Here is a 19,053-nt window from a genome sequence, read left to right on the forward strand (position 1 = left end):
CGTTCCCAGCCTCTGCATGGAGAGTTGCTCCCAGTGTGGGTGCTCGCTGCTCGTGCTCCCTGGGCTGCTGGACGGTACTGCACCTCCCCACTCCCTGTAGCTCCAGTCCCTCCCTGAGGCTGGAAGTGGGAGGGATCACCCTGCTGGCTCCACCCAAGCCACATCCACCTGAAACTGTTGGTTTACCACACCCAGATCCACACCCATCCCTGCCTACTCCACCCTGTCTCTTTGTGAGAGTGCCTCTAGTTTATTACCCACTGCATGCTATGGACTGCTGTGCTAAAGAGCACCTGGTCTGGCTCAGGTGGAGGAGGGTAGCCCATCCCGCCAGCTCCAACTGCAGGAGTGATATGCCTGCCGATGGGGGCAGCCTTCAAGTCCCTCTCAGGCGGGGCCTCTTCTGGCCTCTTCTGGGCTGCAGTCCTCTTCCATCTCAGCTTGGCATCAGCCCACACTCGGGCCTGAGTGGGGTATACTTTGGATGTGTTCATTACCCTCACAAAGCCTGGCAAAGGTCTGCATAGAGCCCAGACTATGCTTTGAGATGGGAGGATGGGGTCAGGGGGATAGCATGAATGGATTGGAGTGTCTCCTTCCTAAGGGAGCTGGCAGGTCTGCATCTTGGACCCTGACTACTACTTTGCTGGGCAGCACAGCTGAGCTTGTCTTTCGAAAGGAGGCTGGATATATTCCATGAACTGACAGGCTCAACTTTCCACCAGAAACCAAAGGAAGTACTGTGCAACGGAAGTCACGGCCAGAAGCTGACCTGATCCCAATTGTCTGTCTGTCTGTCCCAACCAGTCTCCTGGAGGAGTGGGACAGGCTGTGTCATTCTCCCAGGTCCTAAATCTTTCCCATCCTCTTCTCCAGTCTAAAGCTACCTTGGATGAGGCCTTGGAGCCAAGAAAGATACCATTAAGTGGTTCCCTGCTGAAGGTCAGCTGTGTGATTCAGCCAGCCTTCCCACCCCACCCCTGTGCCCCTCTCTCCCAGGAGTGTGGGTGGTGGACAGAGCCAGCTGGTCATTAGGGGGCTGGGGCCTTCCTGTGGGATAGGCACTCATCCTGGCCCAGGGATTCAGGCCTCACCAGGAGAGCTGTCTTGGCTGCTGGTGGGGGGCAGGTGTTAGTGTCTGCTGGCCCTGAGGTGACCTGAACAGTGGGAACCCAGGAATGGGGACCCTGAACACCTGCACCAGTTTCTTCAACACCACGTGTATCAGGTACCCCTGTGCATGGGACCCCAGCAAGAGGAGGGCAAACTCCATAGAGCAGTGAAGCCTGAGCTTAGCAGGAGTGGGCTGATGTCCTACTTGATAAAAATGACACTGGGCAGGTGTTTTGCCTCCCAGAATCTCTGTTTTCCTGTCTGTGAAATAGGTTAAAGGAGGCGGAGCAGAGAGGACACTAGAGCCAGTGAGGGAGGAGCCTGCCCTGGGTTGTAGATTGCCACTTGTACTAAGTGCACAGTGCCTCCAGCCTCACACAGGTGCCCTCAAGAGACTGGCCTTTGTGGAGAGGATTACCATGAAGGACCTGTTACTACTGCCATGATCCACATTAGTATGAAAATACAGTAGGCTTCCGCAGGGTGTCCCATTCCTCTTCCGAGAGAATATTTAAAAACTGGTGTGGAAACAAGGTTCTGATCAAGAACATATGGTGTTAAGTAAAAGCACAATTGCACTTTTTAAAATGGGGGTAGTGATACAGCTCTTGCATAGCACGCAGGAGTCTTAGGTTTGGTCCTTGGGAACACATAAACTGAGTGTGGTGGTTTAGGGAGTAGACAGGATCAAAAACTTACGGTCATCACTGGCTATGTGTGTGCTGGATGAGTCCGAGGCCAGGCTAATGCTAGGTAAGACCCTATCACAGATGTCAAACCAGAAGTCGGTGACAAGGCTGAGGGCAGCCAAGGTAGCAGGACCACGGTGCCCCTCATCTCGTGCCTTTCATGTTGTTTCTAGAACTCTCTAGTGAACGTCCTATACCCCTTTCACTACAGTTCTGTAGAGCAGAGTAAGCGTGGCCTCCTCTGTGGAATGTTCAGGGATTCCAGGGACCCCCTCACACTCGTGTTTGTGGCCCAGGCAAGCTCTTCCTAAAGCAGCCCCTGGTCCAGCATTTCTCACACCAGGCTACCACTGGAGCCACAGAAGCCACTGTCAGACCAGATGCCCCTGTTTCCCGTCTGCCCAGATGGGTTCTGGGAGGCTTGCCTTCACTAGCTGTTTACAGCTCTAGCCCCACACTACAGATCACTCACAGGAAGTGACCTATAACCGCCCTCTTGTACCCCTACCCCTAGGAGTCCCTCACTAGACCTGCTGTCTGTCTCCATAGCCCTGTCTACATCTACTGTGTATAAGTGTGGAGATGTGTTTTGGTTTCTTTTGTTTTTGAAAGAATCTATGTAGCGCTGACTTCTCTAGCTCTCTCTATGTAGACCAGGCTGGCCTCAAACACAGATGTATGCCTGCTGCTGCTGCTACTAAAGGTGTATGCCACCACATCTGACTACATTTGTAGACTTTTAGACTTCACAGTTGAGGATGCTAGCTTCTCTTTCAGAGGACCTATGTGGCGCTCCAGCCTTCTGTAGCTTTAGCTCCGTGGGAGACTCACTATCTGGCCTCCGTGGGCACCAGACTTGAACCAGTACACAGGCATACATGCAGGCCACACACCCATATGTGTAAATAAAGTAACTTAAGAAGTTGTTTTGCCAGGCATGATAGTGCATACCTCTAATCCTGGCACTCGGGAACATTCTTTGTACATTCAAGGCCAGCCTGGTCTACAGAGTTCCTGGACAGCCAGGGCTACATAGTCTCTATCTCAAAAACCAAAAACGAAATCAAACCAAACAAACAGAAAACTAAGTTCCTAGTCTTCCTCGGTGCAGAAATTCCTCCAGGTCACGGCTGCCACTTCATGGTGCTGGTCCCTGGGCTACTGTCTGGGTAGGTTTTGTTGTTGGTTTTGTTTTGTTTCTTTGACAAATTCTCTGTGTAGCTCTGACTGGTCTTGAACTCACTCTGTATACAAACCAGGCTGGCCTGGAACTCAGAATCCTGCTTCTGCCTCCTGAGTGCTGGGATTAAAGAGATGTGCATGTCACCTCACCTGACTCATAGGATGGACTTCTGGACAGTGGTGGAATTTTTATATTCTTCCTTCATCCTTGGGGTCCAGACTTGTGAGACTGCCTTGTAGTAAACCCCTCTTCTGGGTCCCTTTCAGGTTAAACCATGATTCCGGTGACAGAGCTCCGCTACTTTGCGGACACACAGCCAGCATACCGGATCCTGAAGCCATGGTGGGATGTGTTCACTGACTACATCTCCATTGTCATGCTGATGATTGCTGTCTTTGGAGGGACACTGCAAGTCACCCAGGACAAGATGATCTGCCTACCTTGTAAGTGGGTCACCAGAGACTCCTGCAATGATTCCTTCCGGAGCTGGGCAGCCTCCAGCCCAGAGCCCACTTACCCCAATTCCACAGTCCTGCCAACTCCTGACACAGGCCCCAAAGGTATCAAGTATGACCTAGATCGGCACCAGTACAACTACGTAGATGCTGTGTGTTACGAGAACCGTCTGCATTGGTTTGCCAAGTACTTCCCCTACCTTGTGCTCCTGCACACCCTCATCTTCCTGGCCTGTAGCAACTTCTGGTTCAAGTTCCCACGCACCAGTTCTAAGCTGGAACACTTTGTGTCTATCCTGCTCAAATGCTTCGACTCGCCGTGGACCACGCGGGCCCTGTCAGAGACCGTAGTGGAGGAGAGCGACCCCAAGCCGGCCTTCAGCAAGATGAACGGCTCCATGGACAAGAAGTCATCTACGGTCAGCGAGGACGTGGAGGCCACTGTGCCCATGCTACAGCGGACCAAGTCACGGATCGAGCAGGGCATCGTGGACCGGTCGGAGACGGGCGTGCTGGACAAGAAGGAAGGGGAGCAGGCCAAGGCGCTGTTCGAGAAGGTGAAGAAGTTCCGGACCCACGTGGAGGAGGGGGACATCGTGTACCGCCTGTACATGCGGCAGACCATCATCAAGGTGATCAAGTTCGTCCTCATCATCTGCTACACCGTCTACTACGTGCACAACATCAAGTTTGATGTGGACTGCACCGTGGACATCGAGAGCCTCACGGGCTACCGCACCTACCGCTGCGCCCACCCTCTGGCCACCCTCTTCAAGATCCTGGCGTCCTTCTACATCAGCTTGGTCATCTTCTACGGTCTCATCTGCATGTACACACTGTGGTGGATGCTGCGGCGCTCCCTCAAGAAGTACTCGTTTGAGTCGATCCGAGAGGAGAGCAGCTACAGCGACATCCCAGACGTCAAGAACGACTTCGCCTTCATGTTGCACCTCATCGACCAGTACGACCCGCTCTACTCGAAGCGCTTCGCTGTCTTCCTGTCCGAGGTGAGTGAAAACAAGCTGCGCCAGCTGAACCTCAACAACGAGTGGACGCTGGACAAGCTGCGCCAGCGCCTCACCAAGAACGCGCAGGACAAGCTGGAGCTGCACCTGTTCATGCTCAGCGGCATCCCCGACACCGTGTTCGACCTGGTCGAGTTAGAAGTCCTGAAGCTGGAGCTGATACCCGACGTGACCATCCCGCCCAGCATCGCCCAGCTCACCGGCCTCAAGGAGCTGTGGCTGTACCACACAGCGGCCAAGATCGAGGCTCCTGCCCTGGCCTTCCTGCGTGAGAACCTGCGGGCACTGCACATCAAGTTCACTGACATCAAGGAGATCCCACTGTGGATCTACAGCCTGAAGACGCTGGAGGAGCTGCACCTGACCGGCAACCTGAGCGCAGACAACAACCGCTACATCGTCATTGATGGGCTGCGGGAGCTCAAGCGCCTCAAGGTGCTGCGCCTCAAAAGCAACCTGAGCAAGCTGCCGCAGGTGGTCACGGATGTGGGCGTGCACCTGCAGAAGCTGTCCATCAACAACGAGGGCACCAAGCTCATCGTCCTCAACAGCCTCAAGAAGATGGTTAACCTGACGGAGCTAGAGCTGATCCGCTGTGACCTGGAGCGCATCCCTCACTCCATCTTTAGCCTCCACAACCTGCAGGAGATTGACCTGAAGGACAACAACCTCAAGACCATTGAGGAGATCATCAGCTTCCAGCACCTGCACCGCCTCACCTGCCTTAAGCTGTGGTACAACCACATCGCCTACATCCCCATCCAGATCGGCAACCTCACCAACCTCGAGCGCCTCTACCTGAACCGCAACAAAATCGAGAAAGTTCCCACCCAGCTCTTCTACTGCCGCAAGCTGCGCTACCTGGACCTCAGCCACAACAACCTGACCTTCCTCCCCGCTGACATTGGCCTGCTGCAGAACCTCCAGAACCTGGCTGTCACAGCCAATAGGGTGAGTGACCGCCAGGGTGGCCTGCCCAGAGGACTAGTGTCTCAGGACAGTTGGTGCTCAGGGTTCTAGAAACAGTGAGGGCTCAGGGGTCTGACTCCTAGGCCTCATTGCGGGTTTGCTAAATCAGAATCTTGGCCTGGGAATCTGTCCTTGTCACAGAAGATCAGTGTAGTGTAGATGGCGTGACCTGTGTTTCAGGGATGTGCCTAACACTGGAGTCCCAACCCCAAGGTTCTTTGGAAATGGGGTGGTAGGAAGCAAGTCTTAGCTTAGAGTTTGTGGTATCTGTCTCCCAACAACATCTTGAGCCAAGAGACCAGCTGGTGTCCCCAACAAGAGAAAGTCTGTGGGTGGCTTTACTGGCTGAGGTGAAGCCTGACGGCCTCTGTAGCTCCAACATTGCCCATGCCCTTCTCTGCGTCAGAGTGGTGAAGAGCAAAGTCAGGCGTAGATGGGGTGGGCTCATCTCCACTTCTTTTCAGGAGAAGGAATCGAGGGCCAGAACTGTGGAATGCAACACCCTTGAAATTGTAGGTGGCCCCTGTGCAGGGCCCTGTTTGTGACTGGAAGGCCCCTACCAAGAGGTAATGGGGCATTTAGAAGGGCTGAGGGCAGAGAGCTTGTGTGGCTTGTAGACAAGTGAAACCAGGCTGCAGTTACTGGATGTTGGCTAGGAGATTCCCTTGTCCTCAAGGCCTGTAGAACGTCTTCCTGTAAAAGGTGGGGAGCCTGAGGGCAGGGATCAGGAGACAGAGCTAGAGCGCCAACAGCCACCACCTCTGCCTCCTTAAAGTAAGCAGGCATTACTGGCTCTGGAGTGGGGGTTGAGGTGGCCTTCAGCAGGAGTGTCCCACCTGTTGCCAGCTGCTCTTTCTTCCGGCCTCAGGTGTGGAAGGCAGTGGATCCAGCTCTACCTGGCCCAGCACCTGCTCCCTTCTGTTGTCCCTGGGCACCTTTACTGGAGGCCAGCCTGGGTCCTCCATATCAGTTGTTATTTGGCTTGGTTTATGTCCATCTGAGAATGTCCAGGGATGACGGTCCAACCCGGGTTGTCCCCACTGGAGTGGGAGCCTCAGAAAGAGGACTGGAGGGCCATGAGAAATTAAAACAAGGTTTGGGAGGCACCCACAGGCTGATCCTGTCTTGTGGGAGGGGGAAGGGTGGTTAAGTAGTACTGGAGGCTGGCTGCCTCAGGGAGCTGGGGTAGACTGTGCATCCCACACGCTGAAGTGCCTGCTGTGCCCCAGGTGCTGGGCTGGGTTCAGGAAGGTGTGGGCTAGCTTTCAGCCATGTCTTATCCTGTCCCTCACCCCCAGGTTCTCATACCAGGCTTGCCTGTTAGTGTCATACCTATTGGCTGAGGTCACCTCTTACGGAAGGAGCTGGCGGAGGCATGTTATCCTGTACTAAAGGAAGGGGACCCTCTGACACCCTGTTTAGCACATTGCTTAGTCACATCCTGTCTCCACCCGTACAAGCACCCAGATGTCTTTTATTGGGAAAAATGTGCTTGGACCAATTAACAGGCAGGCAGGGCCCTCGTGGGTTTGAGACAGCAGTTGGGGGAGGCAGTGAGGTGGGAGGCTTGAACTGGACAAGGCTGCTAGGGACAGAAATGAAGGCGAGAGCGGGCGGTGGTGGCGCACGCCTGTAATCCCAGCACTTGGGAGGCAGAGGCAGAGGCAGGTGGATTTCTGAGTTCGAGGCCAGCCTGGTCTACAGAGTGAGTTCCAGGACAGCCAGGACTATACAGAGAAACCCTGTCTGGAAAAACCAAATCCAAAAAAAAAAAAAAAGAAATAAAGGCGAGTTTGGGAGAGCCTGTGGGTTCCTGGGTAGGGAGGAAGTGTGGGGTTCTCAGGATTTTTACACCCTGAGCAGGACCTGAGAGAAGGTGTAGGTCTTCAGAGGAATGATCAATTGTGCATCCTGTGTTGGGCTCTCACTGAATTGTCCTGAAACTTTGAGTCACCTTTCCTGTGCTCCTGGATGAAGAGGGATCTTTGGTGTAACCATCCAGGAGGAGGGAGGGGGGAGAAACAAGGATCTGTCATGAATTGTGACTGAAAAGTAAGGTTGGGTTGGAGCATGTGGCTGCTCATGTGTGGGGCTTCAGTGACAGAACAGATGTGGGTGGAGCTTGTGACTGGCCAGCATCAAGGCTGGCGGCGGGCAGATTGGGCTGTGTGAGCTCAGAAATGGCACTTCTCCAGATGGGTTGGTCAGGAAGGTTGAGGAACCATGGCAGGGCAGCATCCTAGAGGCTCCTGGAAGACTCATCCTTATTGAAGTCTACGAGGCCATTTCTACACTAATCAGGGAGAGACAGCAGAGGTGCAGTTCAAGGTGATGGGAAACAACTTTGATTCCTCAGTGGACTAGAGCCAAGGACATGTGTGGCTGTGTCAGGGAGACAGGCTACCAAGTACCTTCACTTCCTCCGAAGACCTGGGCAGCACAGGGTGGCAGAGTGATGGTGGTGAGGGTCTGGGGAGAGGACTGTCGAGAAGGGACCTCTGGAGGCGTGAGCTGACTGAATGGACCCCACCCTCACTGGCTAGAACCATCTCTACTACCTTCGACTTTATCATTAGAGGAGGTCGTAGTTATGATGGCAGCAGTGATGACTGTGGCAGCATTGAGTCGGGACAGGGAGGCAGTGTGGCTACTCTGGGAAGGCTCTGCTGCCCGGGTCCTGCAGGGCCCACTTCTCGTGTACCCTTGACCTTTACATCCCTGACCTTCAGACTCATAGGCACCTAATCCCATCTTTGGCTGCTGGCCACATCAGAGGAGACATCTCCTTGAACAAATCAGTTCTACTCATGAGGCTGTAGCCACATTCATTTCCCTGCTTATTGGGACCAGAACCTATGATGTTCAGGTCCAACACTGAAAAAGAGTTCAGACTTAGGAATGCTGGGGATGAGTAGTTCTAGTCCAAACTTTGTGTTTCAAAAATGGGGAAACCAGCCGGGCAGTGGTGGTGCACGCCTGTAATCCCAGCACTCTGGGAGGCAGAGGCAGGCAGATTTCTGAGTTCGAGGTCAGCCTGGTCTACAGAGTGAGTTCCAGGACAGCCAGGGCTACACAGAGAAACCCTGTCTCGAAAAAAACCAAATCCAAAAAAAAAAGGGGAAACTGAGGCCCAGGAGGGCAAGAGGCTTCCTTCCTGTTCTTGAACAGGGCATTGTATTTGGCAGAATGAGAATGTGCGAATGGCGGCAAGAAGCAAAGCCTGCATCCTCTCACCAAAGCAGGCCTGCGGCCTCAGATGGTGCGGGCCACCTCTCCAAGGCAGAAAATAGGCCCAGTGCTGGAGTCCCTGAGAGTGGGCATTATGCAGCTCCTCCCATTCTCTGTGGTTTGCCCCTTGCTTTATAGACAGAGAACATCACTACTGAACCAGGCTCAAATCGTGGCCCTACCTTCTACATACTGAACCTCAGGACAAGTTATGTCTTCGGTGTGGGAAACATTCACAGAGCATTTACTGCTAGTTTTGAACACTGAGTGAGTTGACAGTATCTGTGTGGAGGGCTGGAGAGATGTCTCAGTGGTCATGAGACTCTTCTGGAGGACGAGTTCAGTTCCCAGCACCTACATCAGGCAGCTCACAGACACACAGACACACACACACACACGGTCTGGAAAACTGGCTTCTCAGTTACCAGTGCTTGCTGCTCCTGCTAAGGACTTGAGCTCAGTCCCAAGCACCTGTGCGGCAGCTCCCAACTGTCTCTAGCACCTTCTTTTGGCCTTCATGGGTACTAGGCAGTATTATGTAGACACACACACAGGCAAGCACTCATAACCTAAGAAATAAATCCTTAGAGGCTAGATTGATGGCTTGGTGGTTGTAAGCACTTGTTGCAGAGAACCTGAGCTTAGTTCTTAGTATCCACATGACTACTTAAAACCATCTGTTAGCTCCAGCTCCAGAAGATCTGATGCCCTCTTCTGGCCTCCACTAGACAGGCACATGGCTGCACATAAAAATACGCAAAATCTTTTTGACAGCAAGTCAAAAACCCAAAACAGTATCTGTGCTCTCAGTCAGGCTACCTTGTGATATATCTACATGGATATTGTCTGTCCTTCCCATGTGGCCAAATTAGTAGGGGTCCTGAGTGCCCAGCACTGGGCCCCTGCACCCTGGCTAACCTGTGACCTGATAGGTGAGGAAGACCTTTCTGGAAGGAGGAGTGCTCTAGCTGGGATTCTGGCCCCTATCAGTGAACTCTTTCTAGTTTCCAGAACTTGCTGCCTTACATTCAGAAGCTGCTTTTAAGCTAGTTAGGACCACGAGCCTGGCCTGGGCCCTGGAGGCGGGTAGGGTGAGCATAGCTGCCAGGTTGATATTCCTCTTAGGGCAGGCACTGGGTAGAGCACAGCCCAAAAGATAACAGTCCAGAGGATTATCTTAATGGATGTTGTGGGACCTGTCCTGGAGGCAGTCATGATGGCTTCCTGAAGAAAGTGATTGTGAGTAACTGTTGGGCAGTTTGGGGCCCACAGTAGGGACTGTCAGGATTCAGAGGAACTGATGTGAAGGCCCTGTCCAGCCATGCACCTCACCCTAGCCTTTGCTCCCTCCTGCAGATCGAGGCGCTCCCCCCAGAGCTCTTCCAGTGTCGGAAGCTGCGGGCTCTACATCTGGGCAACAATGTACTGCAGTCGCTGCCCTCGAGAGTGGGTGAGCTGACCAACCTGACGCAGATTGAGCTTCGGGGCAACCGGCTGGAATGCCTGCCCGTGGAGCTGGGCGAGTGCCCGCTGCTCAAGCGCAGTGGCCTGGTGGTGGAGGAGGACTTGTTCAGCACACTGCCACCTGAGGTGAAGGAACGGCTCTGGAGAGCTGACAAGGAGCAGGCCTGAGCACAGCCTGGAGAAGCAGCAAAGAGCCTCAGCACACCCTCAGGCCAAGTGGGCAGCCCAGCTCTCCCAGGACTGCTGACAGCCAGCTGGGTCCAGCCAGGCAGAGGCTGAGCCAGAGCAGAAAACAGGGACTGAGGGGCTGGTCCCTTTTCTCCCGCCGGGACATGTACACCCAGGACAGACACTTGCTGGAGACCAGAATCTCTGAGACTAGTCTCAGAGTGCAGTATTTGGACAATCAGGGTCTTCACACTGGAGGCCATCTCTGCCTCAGAGGCCGAGCCAGCACCAGAGGCCCAGGAACAGTAACTTAGATCTGGGTATTTATTTTTTCCACTTCCCATCTTTTCCCTCCAGATAACTTACACATTCCCAAGAAGGTCCGGCTCTGTGGGAAGTGTTTAGCACCCTGACAGTGTTCACCTTTTTCTTTTTGGGTGATGCTGACAGAATCAAGTGCCCACCCAGACTTGGGCAGAGTTAGGTAGGGTGAGCCAGCTGCAGGACAGTTCCTTGTTGGCACTGGGCTAGGCTCTGGCAGCAAAGCTTGTGGGAGACCAGGCCTCCAGGTGGAAGGGTCAGGCCTGGGACTTGCCCCGTCAGGTGTTTGAAGCAATTTTAGATTTTTTTTTTAAGTGAGTTCTTTTTGTTTTTGTTTTGTTTTTTGTTTTTTGTTTTTTTGTTTTTTTTTTTTTTTAGCTTTGAAAATGATGGTTTGGATATTAAACAAAAATTAAAAAAAAAAAAAAGACACTAAAGGCCAGTGAGTTGAAGTCTCAGGGTGGGTGGTATTTCCCCCTTGAGCAGAGCAGCAAGACATTGAACAACATTTCCTGTCCTTGGGGTGTGGGCCAGGATGTCTTCCCAGGATGTCCTGACCGCGGGCCAGAAGTGCTCTTTGCTCTTCTCCCGGGACAGGCTTTTATTTTTGTTTGCTTTTAAGGGTGGGTTTTTTTGTTGTTGTTGTTGTTGGTTTTTTTTTGGTTTTTTTTTTTTTTTTTTTTTGGTGTCCTGTTATTTTTTTTCTCCTCCGTGGGTCTTGGCAGGCACCCTTTCCGTGGCTGTCAGCCAAAAGGAAGGCTCTGGAGCTGCCAAGAAGGGGGGAGATTTGGGCTGGCTAATTCCCAGATGAACGGTGCTCCATCCCCCTCCCGACCCCCACAGCGTCCCTCCACACACAAACACACACACACATACACACAGTGTTAAGGAGCCCAGAGCAGCTGCTTCCCTGCCCCCAACTCTGTCCCCACACCACAGTTTTGCTTAGTGCCACCGCTCGCCTCTTCTGCTTACATTAGCTCTGTCACCGTCTGGTCCTTCGTGAAGAGCTGACATTTAGAGGCAAATTGGGCTGGAGAGGTCGGCACTGGGAGGGCGGGCTCCCCAGTTTTGGGGTTCCAGGACAGTTTGTACTGGGCACCTGGTTTGCACACAGTGCAGTTGGCATCTAGTGGCGGGAAGCCACTCTGCTTTAGATCAATCACTAGGGTCCCCACTTAGAAGGGTCCTCGCCTTAGATCGATCACGCTAAGGCACGTTTTAGCGTCTCTTGTCTTAATGATTATGTCTGTCTCTCCGTCCATCTGTGTTTTCTGCGTCGTGTCATTGGATGTAACCCTTGGAAATACTGCACACTAGCCTTTGACAACCATGAAGCAATCCGTTACACATGGGTCTGACTTGTAGACTCAGTTCAGATATCAAATAAATCTATAACACAGTTGCCTTTGGAGGTCTCCGTACCACAGAACTCGGGGTCGCCCCTTCCCTTCTCCTCTCTGAGGTGGTTGGTCCTGCCTGAGAGTCTGTTGAGGGACCATTGCTCACTGTGCTCACTTCTCTGCCCTGGGAAACGTGAGCGCCAGCCCGGCAGTTGCCAGATGAGGTGAGCGAACAGAGCCCTGTTTGGTGAGGAACTCAGGCGTGGCTCCTGACCAGGGTCTGTGGCCGCACATTTTCTGTTATCTCAGGAACCTGTTGTTTGGGCCCTCACGAGCTTTGATTGGTCAGGGCTAGAAGAAGAATCTAGAATGGGAGCCGGGAACCAGAAGTCCTTGTTCTGGCCTTGTGCTTGAAGCTAAGCCCATCTTCCCTCTCAGGGCCTCTATGTCCCCATCTGTGCCTTGGGTATCTCCACCCAGCTTTCAGAAGCCGCTTGGGGTTCCAATACCCAAGGCTTCATGGTTCTGCAAAGGTAAGGCTGGCAGTCACCACAGGGAGGCCTCTCTGGCTCTCAGCCCCTTCTAGGGTCAAGGGCAGAGACTCTGAGAGACAGAACTGTCTTGTGACTTCAGCTCTGCTGAGACTCCTGTTCCTTTCATTTTTTTGTTTGCTTCCCACTCCCTGTCATTGGAGTAATGACGCAGGCAGGCTTATTTAAAGGGGCGGTGGGTCTATAGTGTCTAGGCTCCAGCTCTGTAGTATGTGAGAATGGTGTATGGACTGGGGGTAGATAGGAGGCATTGCTACGAGTAGGGCCTTGACCATGCAGTGCTGAACAGGCATTCTGGTCCTCCATTGAGCTCCACCCCTAACTTGGGGTGATCTAGAGAGGAGTGCTTCCTGAGGTTCCCAGTTGCAGAAGCTGGAAGTTCAGGATCTGACAGCTGTACATACATGTACAGGAATACATGCCACTTCTGAACACCACAGGAGTTGGGAGCTTCAGGGCTAGCCTGGCCTCAGGAAGGGTAATCCATTTGTGAGGGTGAACTAGACACTTCCCATTATGCCCTACCTCCCTGAGTTGTTGAATTCAGTTAAGCTTCTAAACCCTGTGTATTCCAGGCACCTGTACGCTCAGAAGCCTGGAAGTTGAGTTCACAAGATCACCAGAGGCCAGAGCCTGTATAGACTGTATAGTTTCCCAGGCAGACCTACAGAATATGCAGCGGGGGTCATTTGATGGTCTACCAAAATAGCTGGAACTAAGTTCCAATGGATGGATTTGGGGTTACCAGCAAGCCATAGCATGAGCCTATTCTGTAGTCTCCTTCCTGGACTGTGTGCCTATCGGGAGCCTCTCCATCACAATTGTTTAGGTGAGGAAGAGGCCGCCTGAGCTCCTCAGGCACGGAGCCCTCTGCCCCAGCGGATTGCTGGCAAACAGGGTGGCTGAACTGAGGGTTTAACTCACAGAAAGACCCTCTTACACACCTCCAATGGGGGAGTTTCCTGTCCTGTCTGGTCTGGTCTGATCCAGTTCCACTGCCCCTACCCCACCCTGGAGTAGGAGTGGGGGTTGGGAGAGACTTTCAGGCCTCTGCCCCAGACCTGTAAAATTCAGTCTGGAACTGGTTAGCTTCAGAGAAAAAAAAAAAAAAAAAAGATGTGGAAACACCACCCACCCTCCCCCCTGAAGCCAGCAGAATGAATAGAACTGAAGGCCCCTTGGCTTCCCCGCCCACCCTACTTAAAACCAAGGTGGGTGGGTTTAACCCCTACCTACAAGAGCAAAACATTTCCCTCTCAGCCCCACCCTGTAGCGCTGGGTGCAGCAGTGGGAGGCACTTCCTAGATACTAGCCCCAGGCTGAGCTGCTTCTTAGTGACAAAGAGTTCACCCTGGTCTGTTATCACCAGTTGCAGAGAAAGGAGGGGACCACCTGTCTGGCTGAGTCCCTGCCCCCACGTTGGTGAGGTCTGCAGGCCATTGCTGGCTCAGCAGGAAGGGCCTTCTACTCCTGTTCCTGGAACTTGGTTGGGTGTCTGTTTTTGCTCAGCGGTTGCATCAGAAAGGACAAGTTGTGCGTGCCCTGCCTTGTGACTTTCCCTGTTCTGTCTCCAGGCCTTCTCCAGCCTGACTCGAGAGAATTTCCATCAGCCCTAGGGGCCAGTGGGCACAGCCCAGACAAAGCAGCGGCTCCCACAGTTCTGGCCCAGAAAATACTTGGTCAGGAGCCAAGGCTCTTGACAGCCGAGCAGTGTCCCCTCGCTTACTCCTGAGGCACTCTGTCCCCTGACTGTTCAAAGCACCGTTTCTGGGAAGGCCAATGAACAGCATTTCAGAGCTCATTGTCCCTGTCATCGGCAGAGCCAGCAGGTGGTTCTGACCACCCTGCCACCCCACTATAGACACCAGTCATCCTGGGTCTGAGGCTGAAGCCTCTCTGTCTTTCCTCATTCTGAGACCCCTGGGCTTCTGTTCCCCAGGACCCCTCAGCCGCCTTCCCTTAGCATCTCTTCATAGGCTTTCTCTGAGCATCTAGAAGGCTTCAGATCAAAGCTGATGACGCACACAAAGTTGCCTTCACAATCCAAAGACACTCAGGGCCCAAGCCCTGCAGTCTCACAGATGCCCCTCTAGGGTAAATTTAGATCCTGTGACTGGCCAGGCAGTGGTGGCGCACGCCTGTAATCCCAGCACTTGGGAGACAGAGGCAGAGGCAGGTGGATTTCTGAGTTCGAGGCCAGCTTGGTCTACAGAATGAGTTCCAGGACAGCCAGGGCTATACAGAGAAACCCTGTCTAGGAAAAAAAAAAAAAAAACAACAACAAAAAAAACCCAGATCCTGTGACTGGGGACTTTCTAGCCTTTTCCTTCCTCATGCTAGTGGTGACTCACGCGCTCTGGCAGTCTCCTGCCTGCCCTAGTACTACCTAGGAGTGGACTTTAGAGAAAAACTTGAGGGATCAGGTCAGCCTGTGAAGGGAAACAGGTAAAAGCTAATCCTGGATTAGCTGGACGCTAGGGCGGGGCTGAGACTGGGCCCACCTCCAAGGTCAGAAGTGGGCAGGAGCAAGGAGGCCGGGCGGGCCCTGGGTGGAAGGCACAGATTGGATTTGTTTGGGAGGGTGGAGCAGTGGGGTTGAATATTTTCTGGGTAGGTAAGAGTTAAATCCTGCTGGACCTCAGTCACCGGTCTTTCTCCCCTCCTGAACTTTCTCCTCTCCAGCCCTGGAGTCATCGAGCTGAGCCTGCAGCCCCGCAGTGTTCCCCATGGCCTGCCTGAGTCCCTCACAACTCAAGAAGGTAGGGGCCTGTGGCTCGGAGGGTACAGACCTCTAGTCACCCTTGGACTACCTCTGACATTTCACAAAGGAGAGAAGGAGCTCACAAAGGCTCCTTGGGTATAAACCCTAACCGAGCCTGAGAGGGCCAGGTCACAAAACCACCTCCCCAGGTCCGGTATGGTGGGGGTTGGGGCATAGGAGATAGAGAAACCACAATTGAGACTGGCTAATCCAACCAGCCCCAGGGGCCTGTTGATGAAGGCCTGGATGGGGCAGGCCTTAGCTCGGTCAGTCCCAGTATGAGAGCCTACCTTATAGGGGGTGGACTACACACACTTTAAAATAACCACCCACAATCTCCTCTGCCTGGACTGGCAATGTATTAGATCTAGCCTTAGGGTCTGTGTTTCAAAGTCCTTCCTGTGGCTGTGGCTAGCAGTTGAATACTTGCTGGAGGCTCTGAGATTTGATCCCAACACTCACAACACATACATATAAACACACACCACACAACTACCTCCCCCCACACACCAACACACACACACATACCACACATACACCTACATACGCACACACACACACCTAAAAATGTGCTCTCGCACACCCACACACACTACACATACACACACTTTATACCACACAAACACACCACACACATGCATGCCACATATACCACATACACAAACACACCGAAACACATACACAAACACATTACACATATCACCACATACAAACACCGCACACACAATACAAAACACACACATACAGACTATACACACACCACACAAACACACACCACACAAACACACACACACCACACACTGCACATATACAAGTACACATACAAACAGACTACACACACACCAACACATATACACATACCATACATACACACCCCCAAGCACACTGCACATACACTTCATACCACACAAACACACCACACAATGCATGCCACATATACCATACACACACACCAAAACATACAGAAACACATCACACATATCACCACACACAAACACTGCACACATAATACAAAATACACACATACAAACAGACTATGCACACACCAACTCACAAACACACACCACACATACGCACACCATATAAATACCCCCTCACACACACATACACCACACCCACACACCCATACACTGCATATACACAAACACACTATACACCACACACACAAACATACCACATACACCACACACACACCAAAAGCACATACACATTGCACGTATCATCACACGCAAATACCACACACACCACAATACACAAACACACATATACACACCATGCATACATATACACACAGACACTCACACCACATACAAACTCCATATCCCATACAAACGCACACATATATGCACATACCACACACACATCCCACACACTCACATACAAACATATGCATACGCATGTACAAGCCCCCACACACACATGCAAAGCACCCATTCGAGAATACACACACAGACACACACAAGTGCACACATACCACACAGACACACACTCATCACCCAAACCCACACACACTTATACAGATCTACTCTCTTCTGACAGCTGCCACTGTGGCCACAGTTCCTAAATTTGTCTGTGGCTAAATATGTACTGGAAGTCAGTCTTTCTGCTCACAGGCTATCCAGGGACAAAGCCCACGGCAGTATTTTCTGTATGTTTTTTTTTTTTGCTAAGCCTTTGTTCGGTTTTTGTGATTCTGACAGTGGAGGCCTCCCTGTGTTAACCGAGTGCTGGTTTGGTGCTGTGTGTTTGCTCTGTTTTGGTTTTTGGAGACCGGGTTTTACTGTTTCCTGTCTGGCCTAGAACTTAGTCTGCAGAGCAGGATGGCCTCCGACTCACAAAGCTCTGTCTGCCTCTGCTTCCTAAGTGCTGGGTTAAAGACCTGGCCGCCCTTATAGCCTTGCTTTCTGACCCTTGGTGTGTTGGTTCTGTTTGCCTTCAGTGCTGGGGACAGAAGCCAGGCCCTTGCACATGCAAACAGTCTGCTTCTGGGAGGCCCCAGTCACACACGTGCTCTGCCTCAGCCCCTTACGCTAGCCTCTGAATAAAGAGACCGGGAGCTAAATCAGAATAAGCCATCCGTGTTCGTACCCACTAGCCTCCCTCTGCACTCAGGAGAAAGTCCAGCTCCTTGTCTGACCAGGGAGAGCTAGGGACTTTCTAGCCTTTACCTTCCTCATGCTAGTGGTGACTCACTGGAGCATCCTGGCAGACTCCTGCCTGCCTGCACTAAATAACACAATGGAAATACCATTTCCAGGGCATGGGTTTGGGGTTACAGAGCAAGCCATAGCATGAACGCATTCAGTCTCCCTTCTGTCTGCTCCTGTGGCCCTCCCCTCACCCTGTGTCCAGTCCTTCCCAGTTTCCCACAGTGGTCCAGTGCCCATAGGCTTTGTACATCCTGTTCTCTGTCTTCAGTGTCTTTCCTCTCTCTTTGCTTCCCAATGTTCTCCTCCTTCTTCCAAGCTGCCCTTTGACCCTTCACCTCATTAGATACTTTGCCTTTAATTCTCAAAACCCTGCCCCTGTGTCCCTGTGAGTCAGCGTGATGTGCATGGTATGTCTGCCTGATGGCGAGGGATGCATGGGTCACCTTCACTGGACTGTGAGTTGTGAGGGTGGACGATGGCTTGTTCACAGTCACATGTCCATCTGCTAAAGCTGTCTCATACTCTCAATGCTTACTCAGTATTGGAATAGCCAGACATGGGCCAATGCCTATAAAGCCAGCATCCAAGAGGCTGAGGCAGGAGGATCTTATCTTAAGTTTGAGGCCTCCCTGTCTTTAAACAAATAAAAACAAAACACAGGACTTAGGCTCCTCAGTGGTTAAGAGTGTGTCTGCAAGCATGAAGATCAGAGTTCAAATCTCAGCACCCACTTGATGAGCCACACGCGCCTGTAACCCCGGCTTCTGGATGGAGACAGGATGGTCAGGGCTCACACGCTACCACTGTAGTGAAGAAAACATAGCCCAAGATCAAGGAGAGCCCCTGCCTCAGAAATAGAGTGGTAGAGGGGGCACCATATGTCCTCTCCCGATGCCCCTGCCCATGCGCATCTGGAGGTCACACACATGTTCTACACTTACACCGACACATTATCACACAAACGAGCAAAGAGGTTTGTGTTACCGTGTGTCCCAAACCTATTGGAGGACAAGAGCAGAGACAACTGCCGCTTCCCCTTCTTCTCCAAGACCCAAGTGGCCAGTACCGACTTCTTCTCACTAAGCACCGGGTGCCCACGTCCAGGGTGGGGACAGAGCCCCCAGCAGGACGTTGGATCTTGGTCAAACATGGATGTAAGAACTGGCAAGGGCAGAGGGAGCCTGAGGCTTGTCCCTGCTGCAGTTCCAGGAGGACGGGTTCCTGCTGTTGGAAGGATTCTTCACAGCAGACGAGTGTGTGGCCATGCAGCAGAGGGTCGGTGAGATTGTGGCTGAGATGGACGTCCCTTTGCACTGCCGGACAGAATTTTCCACCCAGGAAGATGAGCAGCTTCAAACTCAGGCAGGTACCTGGGGCCATGAGGATGGGGGGGTCTGGTTCTGGGGGGTGCTCAGTCTTAGGCAGCAGCCTGGACGAGAGGACCCTGAGGCTAGACTTCTGATGAGGAGTCAGAGCTCAGCCATCTGTACGCCAGGTACCAGGCTAAAGAGCTGTGCCATCACTCCGCACTACGAATTTATAAGGTACCTATTACTATTCAAGCTTGGAGATGGGAAAAGCTGGGCTTTTCTCCGGATAATACTGTGTTGCTCCAACCACATAGTTTGTAACT

General features: G+C 52.5%; 2 protein-coding genes across 10 annotated transcripts in view; both read left to right on the plus strand.

Moving 5' to 3' along the window:
- Lrrc8a (leucine rich repeat containing 8 VRAC subunit A) overlaps positions 1-12,020 on the plus strand; it is a 27,249-nt gene extending 15,229 nt beyond the window's left edge. For all 3 annotated transcript variants that reach the window (XM_052182066.1, XM_052182065.1, XM_052182068.1), the window contains exons 3-4: positions 3,252-5,416; positions 10,019-12,020. In XM_052182066.1, coding sequence (XP_052038026.1) covers positions 3,260-5,416; positions 10,019-10,294 — 2,433 coding nt within the window. In that variant the 5' untranslated portion in view covers positions 3,252-3,259 and the 3' untranslated portion in view covers positions 10,295-12,020. The remainder of the gene's footprint in view (positions 1-3,251; positions 5,417-10,018) is intronic.
- Positions 5,335-19,053, plus strand: part of Phyhd1 (phytanoyl-CoA dioxygenase domain containing 1) — a 23,795-nt gene continuing 10,076 nt past the window's right edge. For 3 of the 7 annotated variants that reach the window (XM_052182069.1, XM_052182072.1, XM_052182074.1), the window contains exons 1-3: positions 14,832-14,954; positions 15,192-15,268; positions 18,624-18,782. In XM_052182069.1, the coding sequence (XP_052038029.1) occupies positions 15,236-15,268; positions 18,624-18,782 (192 nt within the window). In that variant the 5' untranslated portion in view covers positions 14,832-14,954; positions 15,192-15,235. Of the gene's footprint in view, positions 5,417-10,520; positions 10,615-14,828; positions 14,955-15,191; positions 15,269-18,623; positions 18,787-19,053 lie in introns of those variants that run through there. The other 4 variants (XM_052182071.1, XM_052182070.1, XM_052182073.1 and 1 more) reach the window with 4 other exon arrangements.

This window comes from Apodemus sylvaticus, chromosome 5, assembly GCF_947179515.1.
Source record: "Apodemus sylvaticus chromosome 5, mApoSyl1.1, whole genome shotgun sequence".
NCBI classification, from domain to species: domain Eukaryota; kingdom Metazoa; phylum Chordata; class Mammalia; order Rodentia; family Muridae; genus Apodemus; species Apodemus sylvaticus.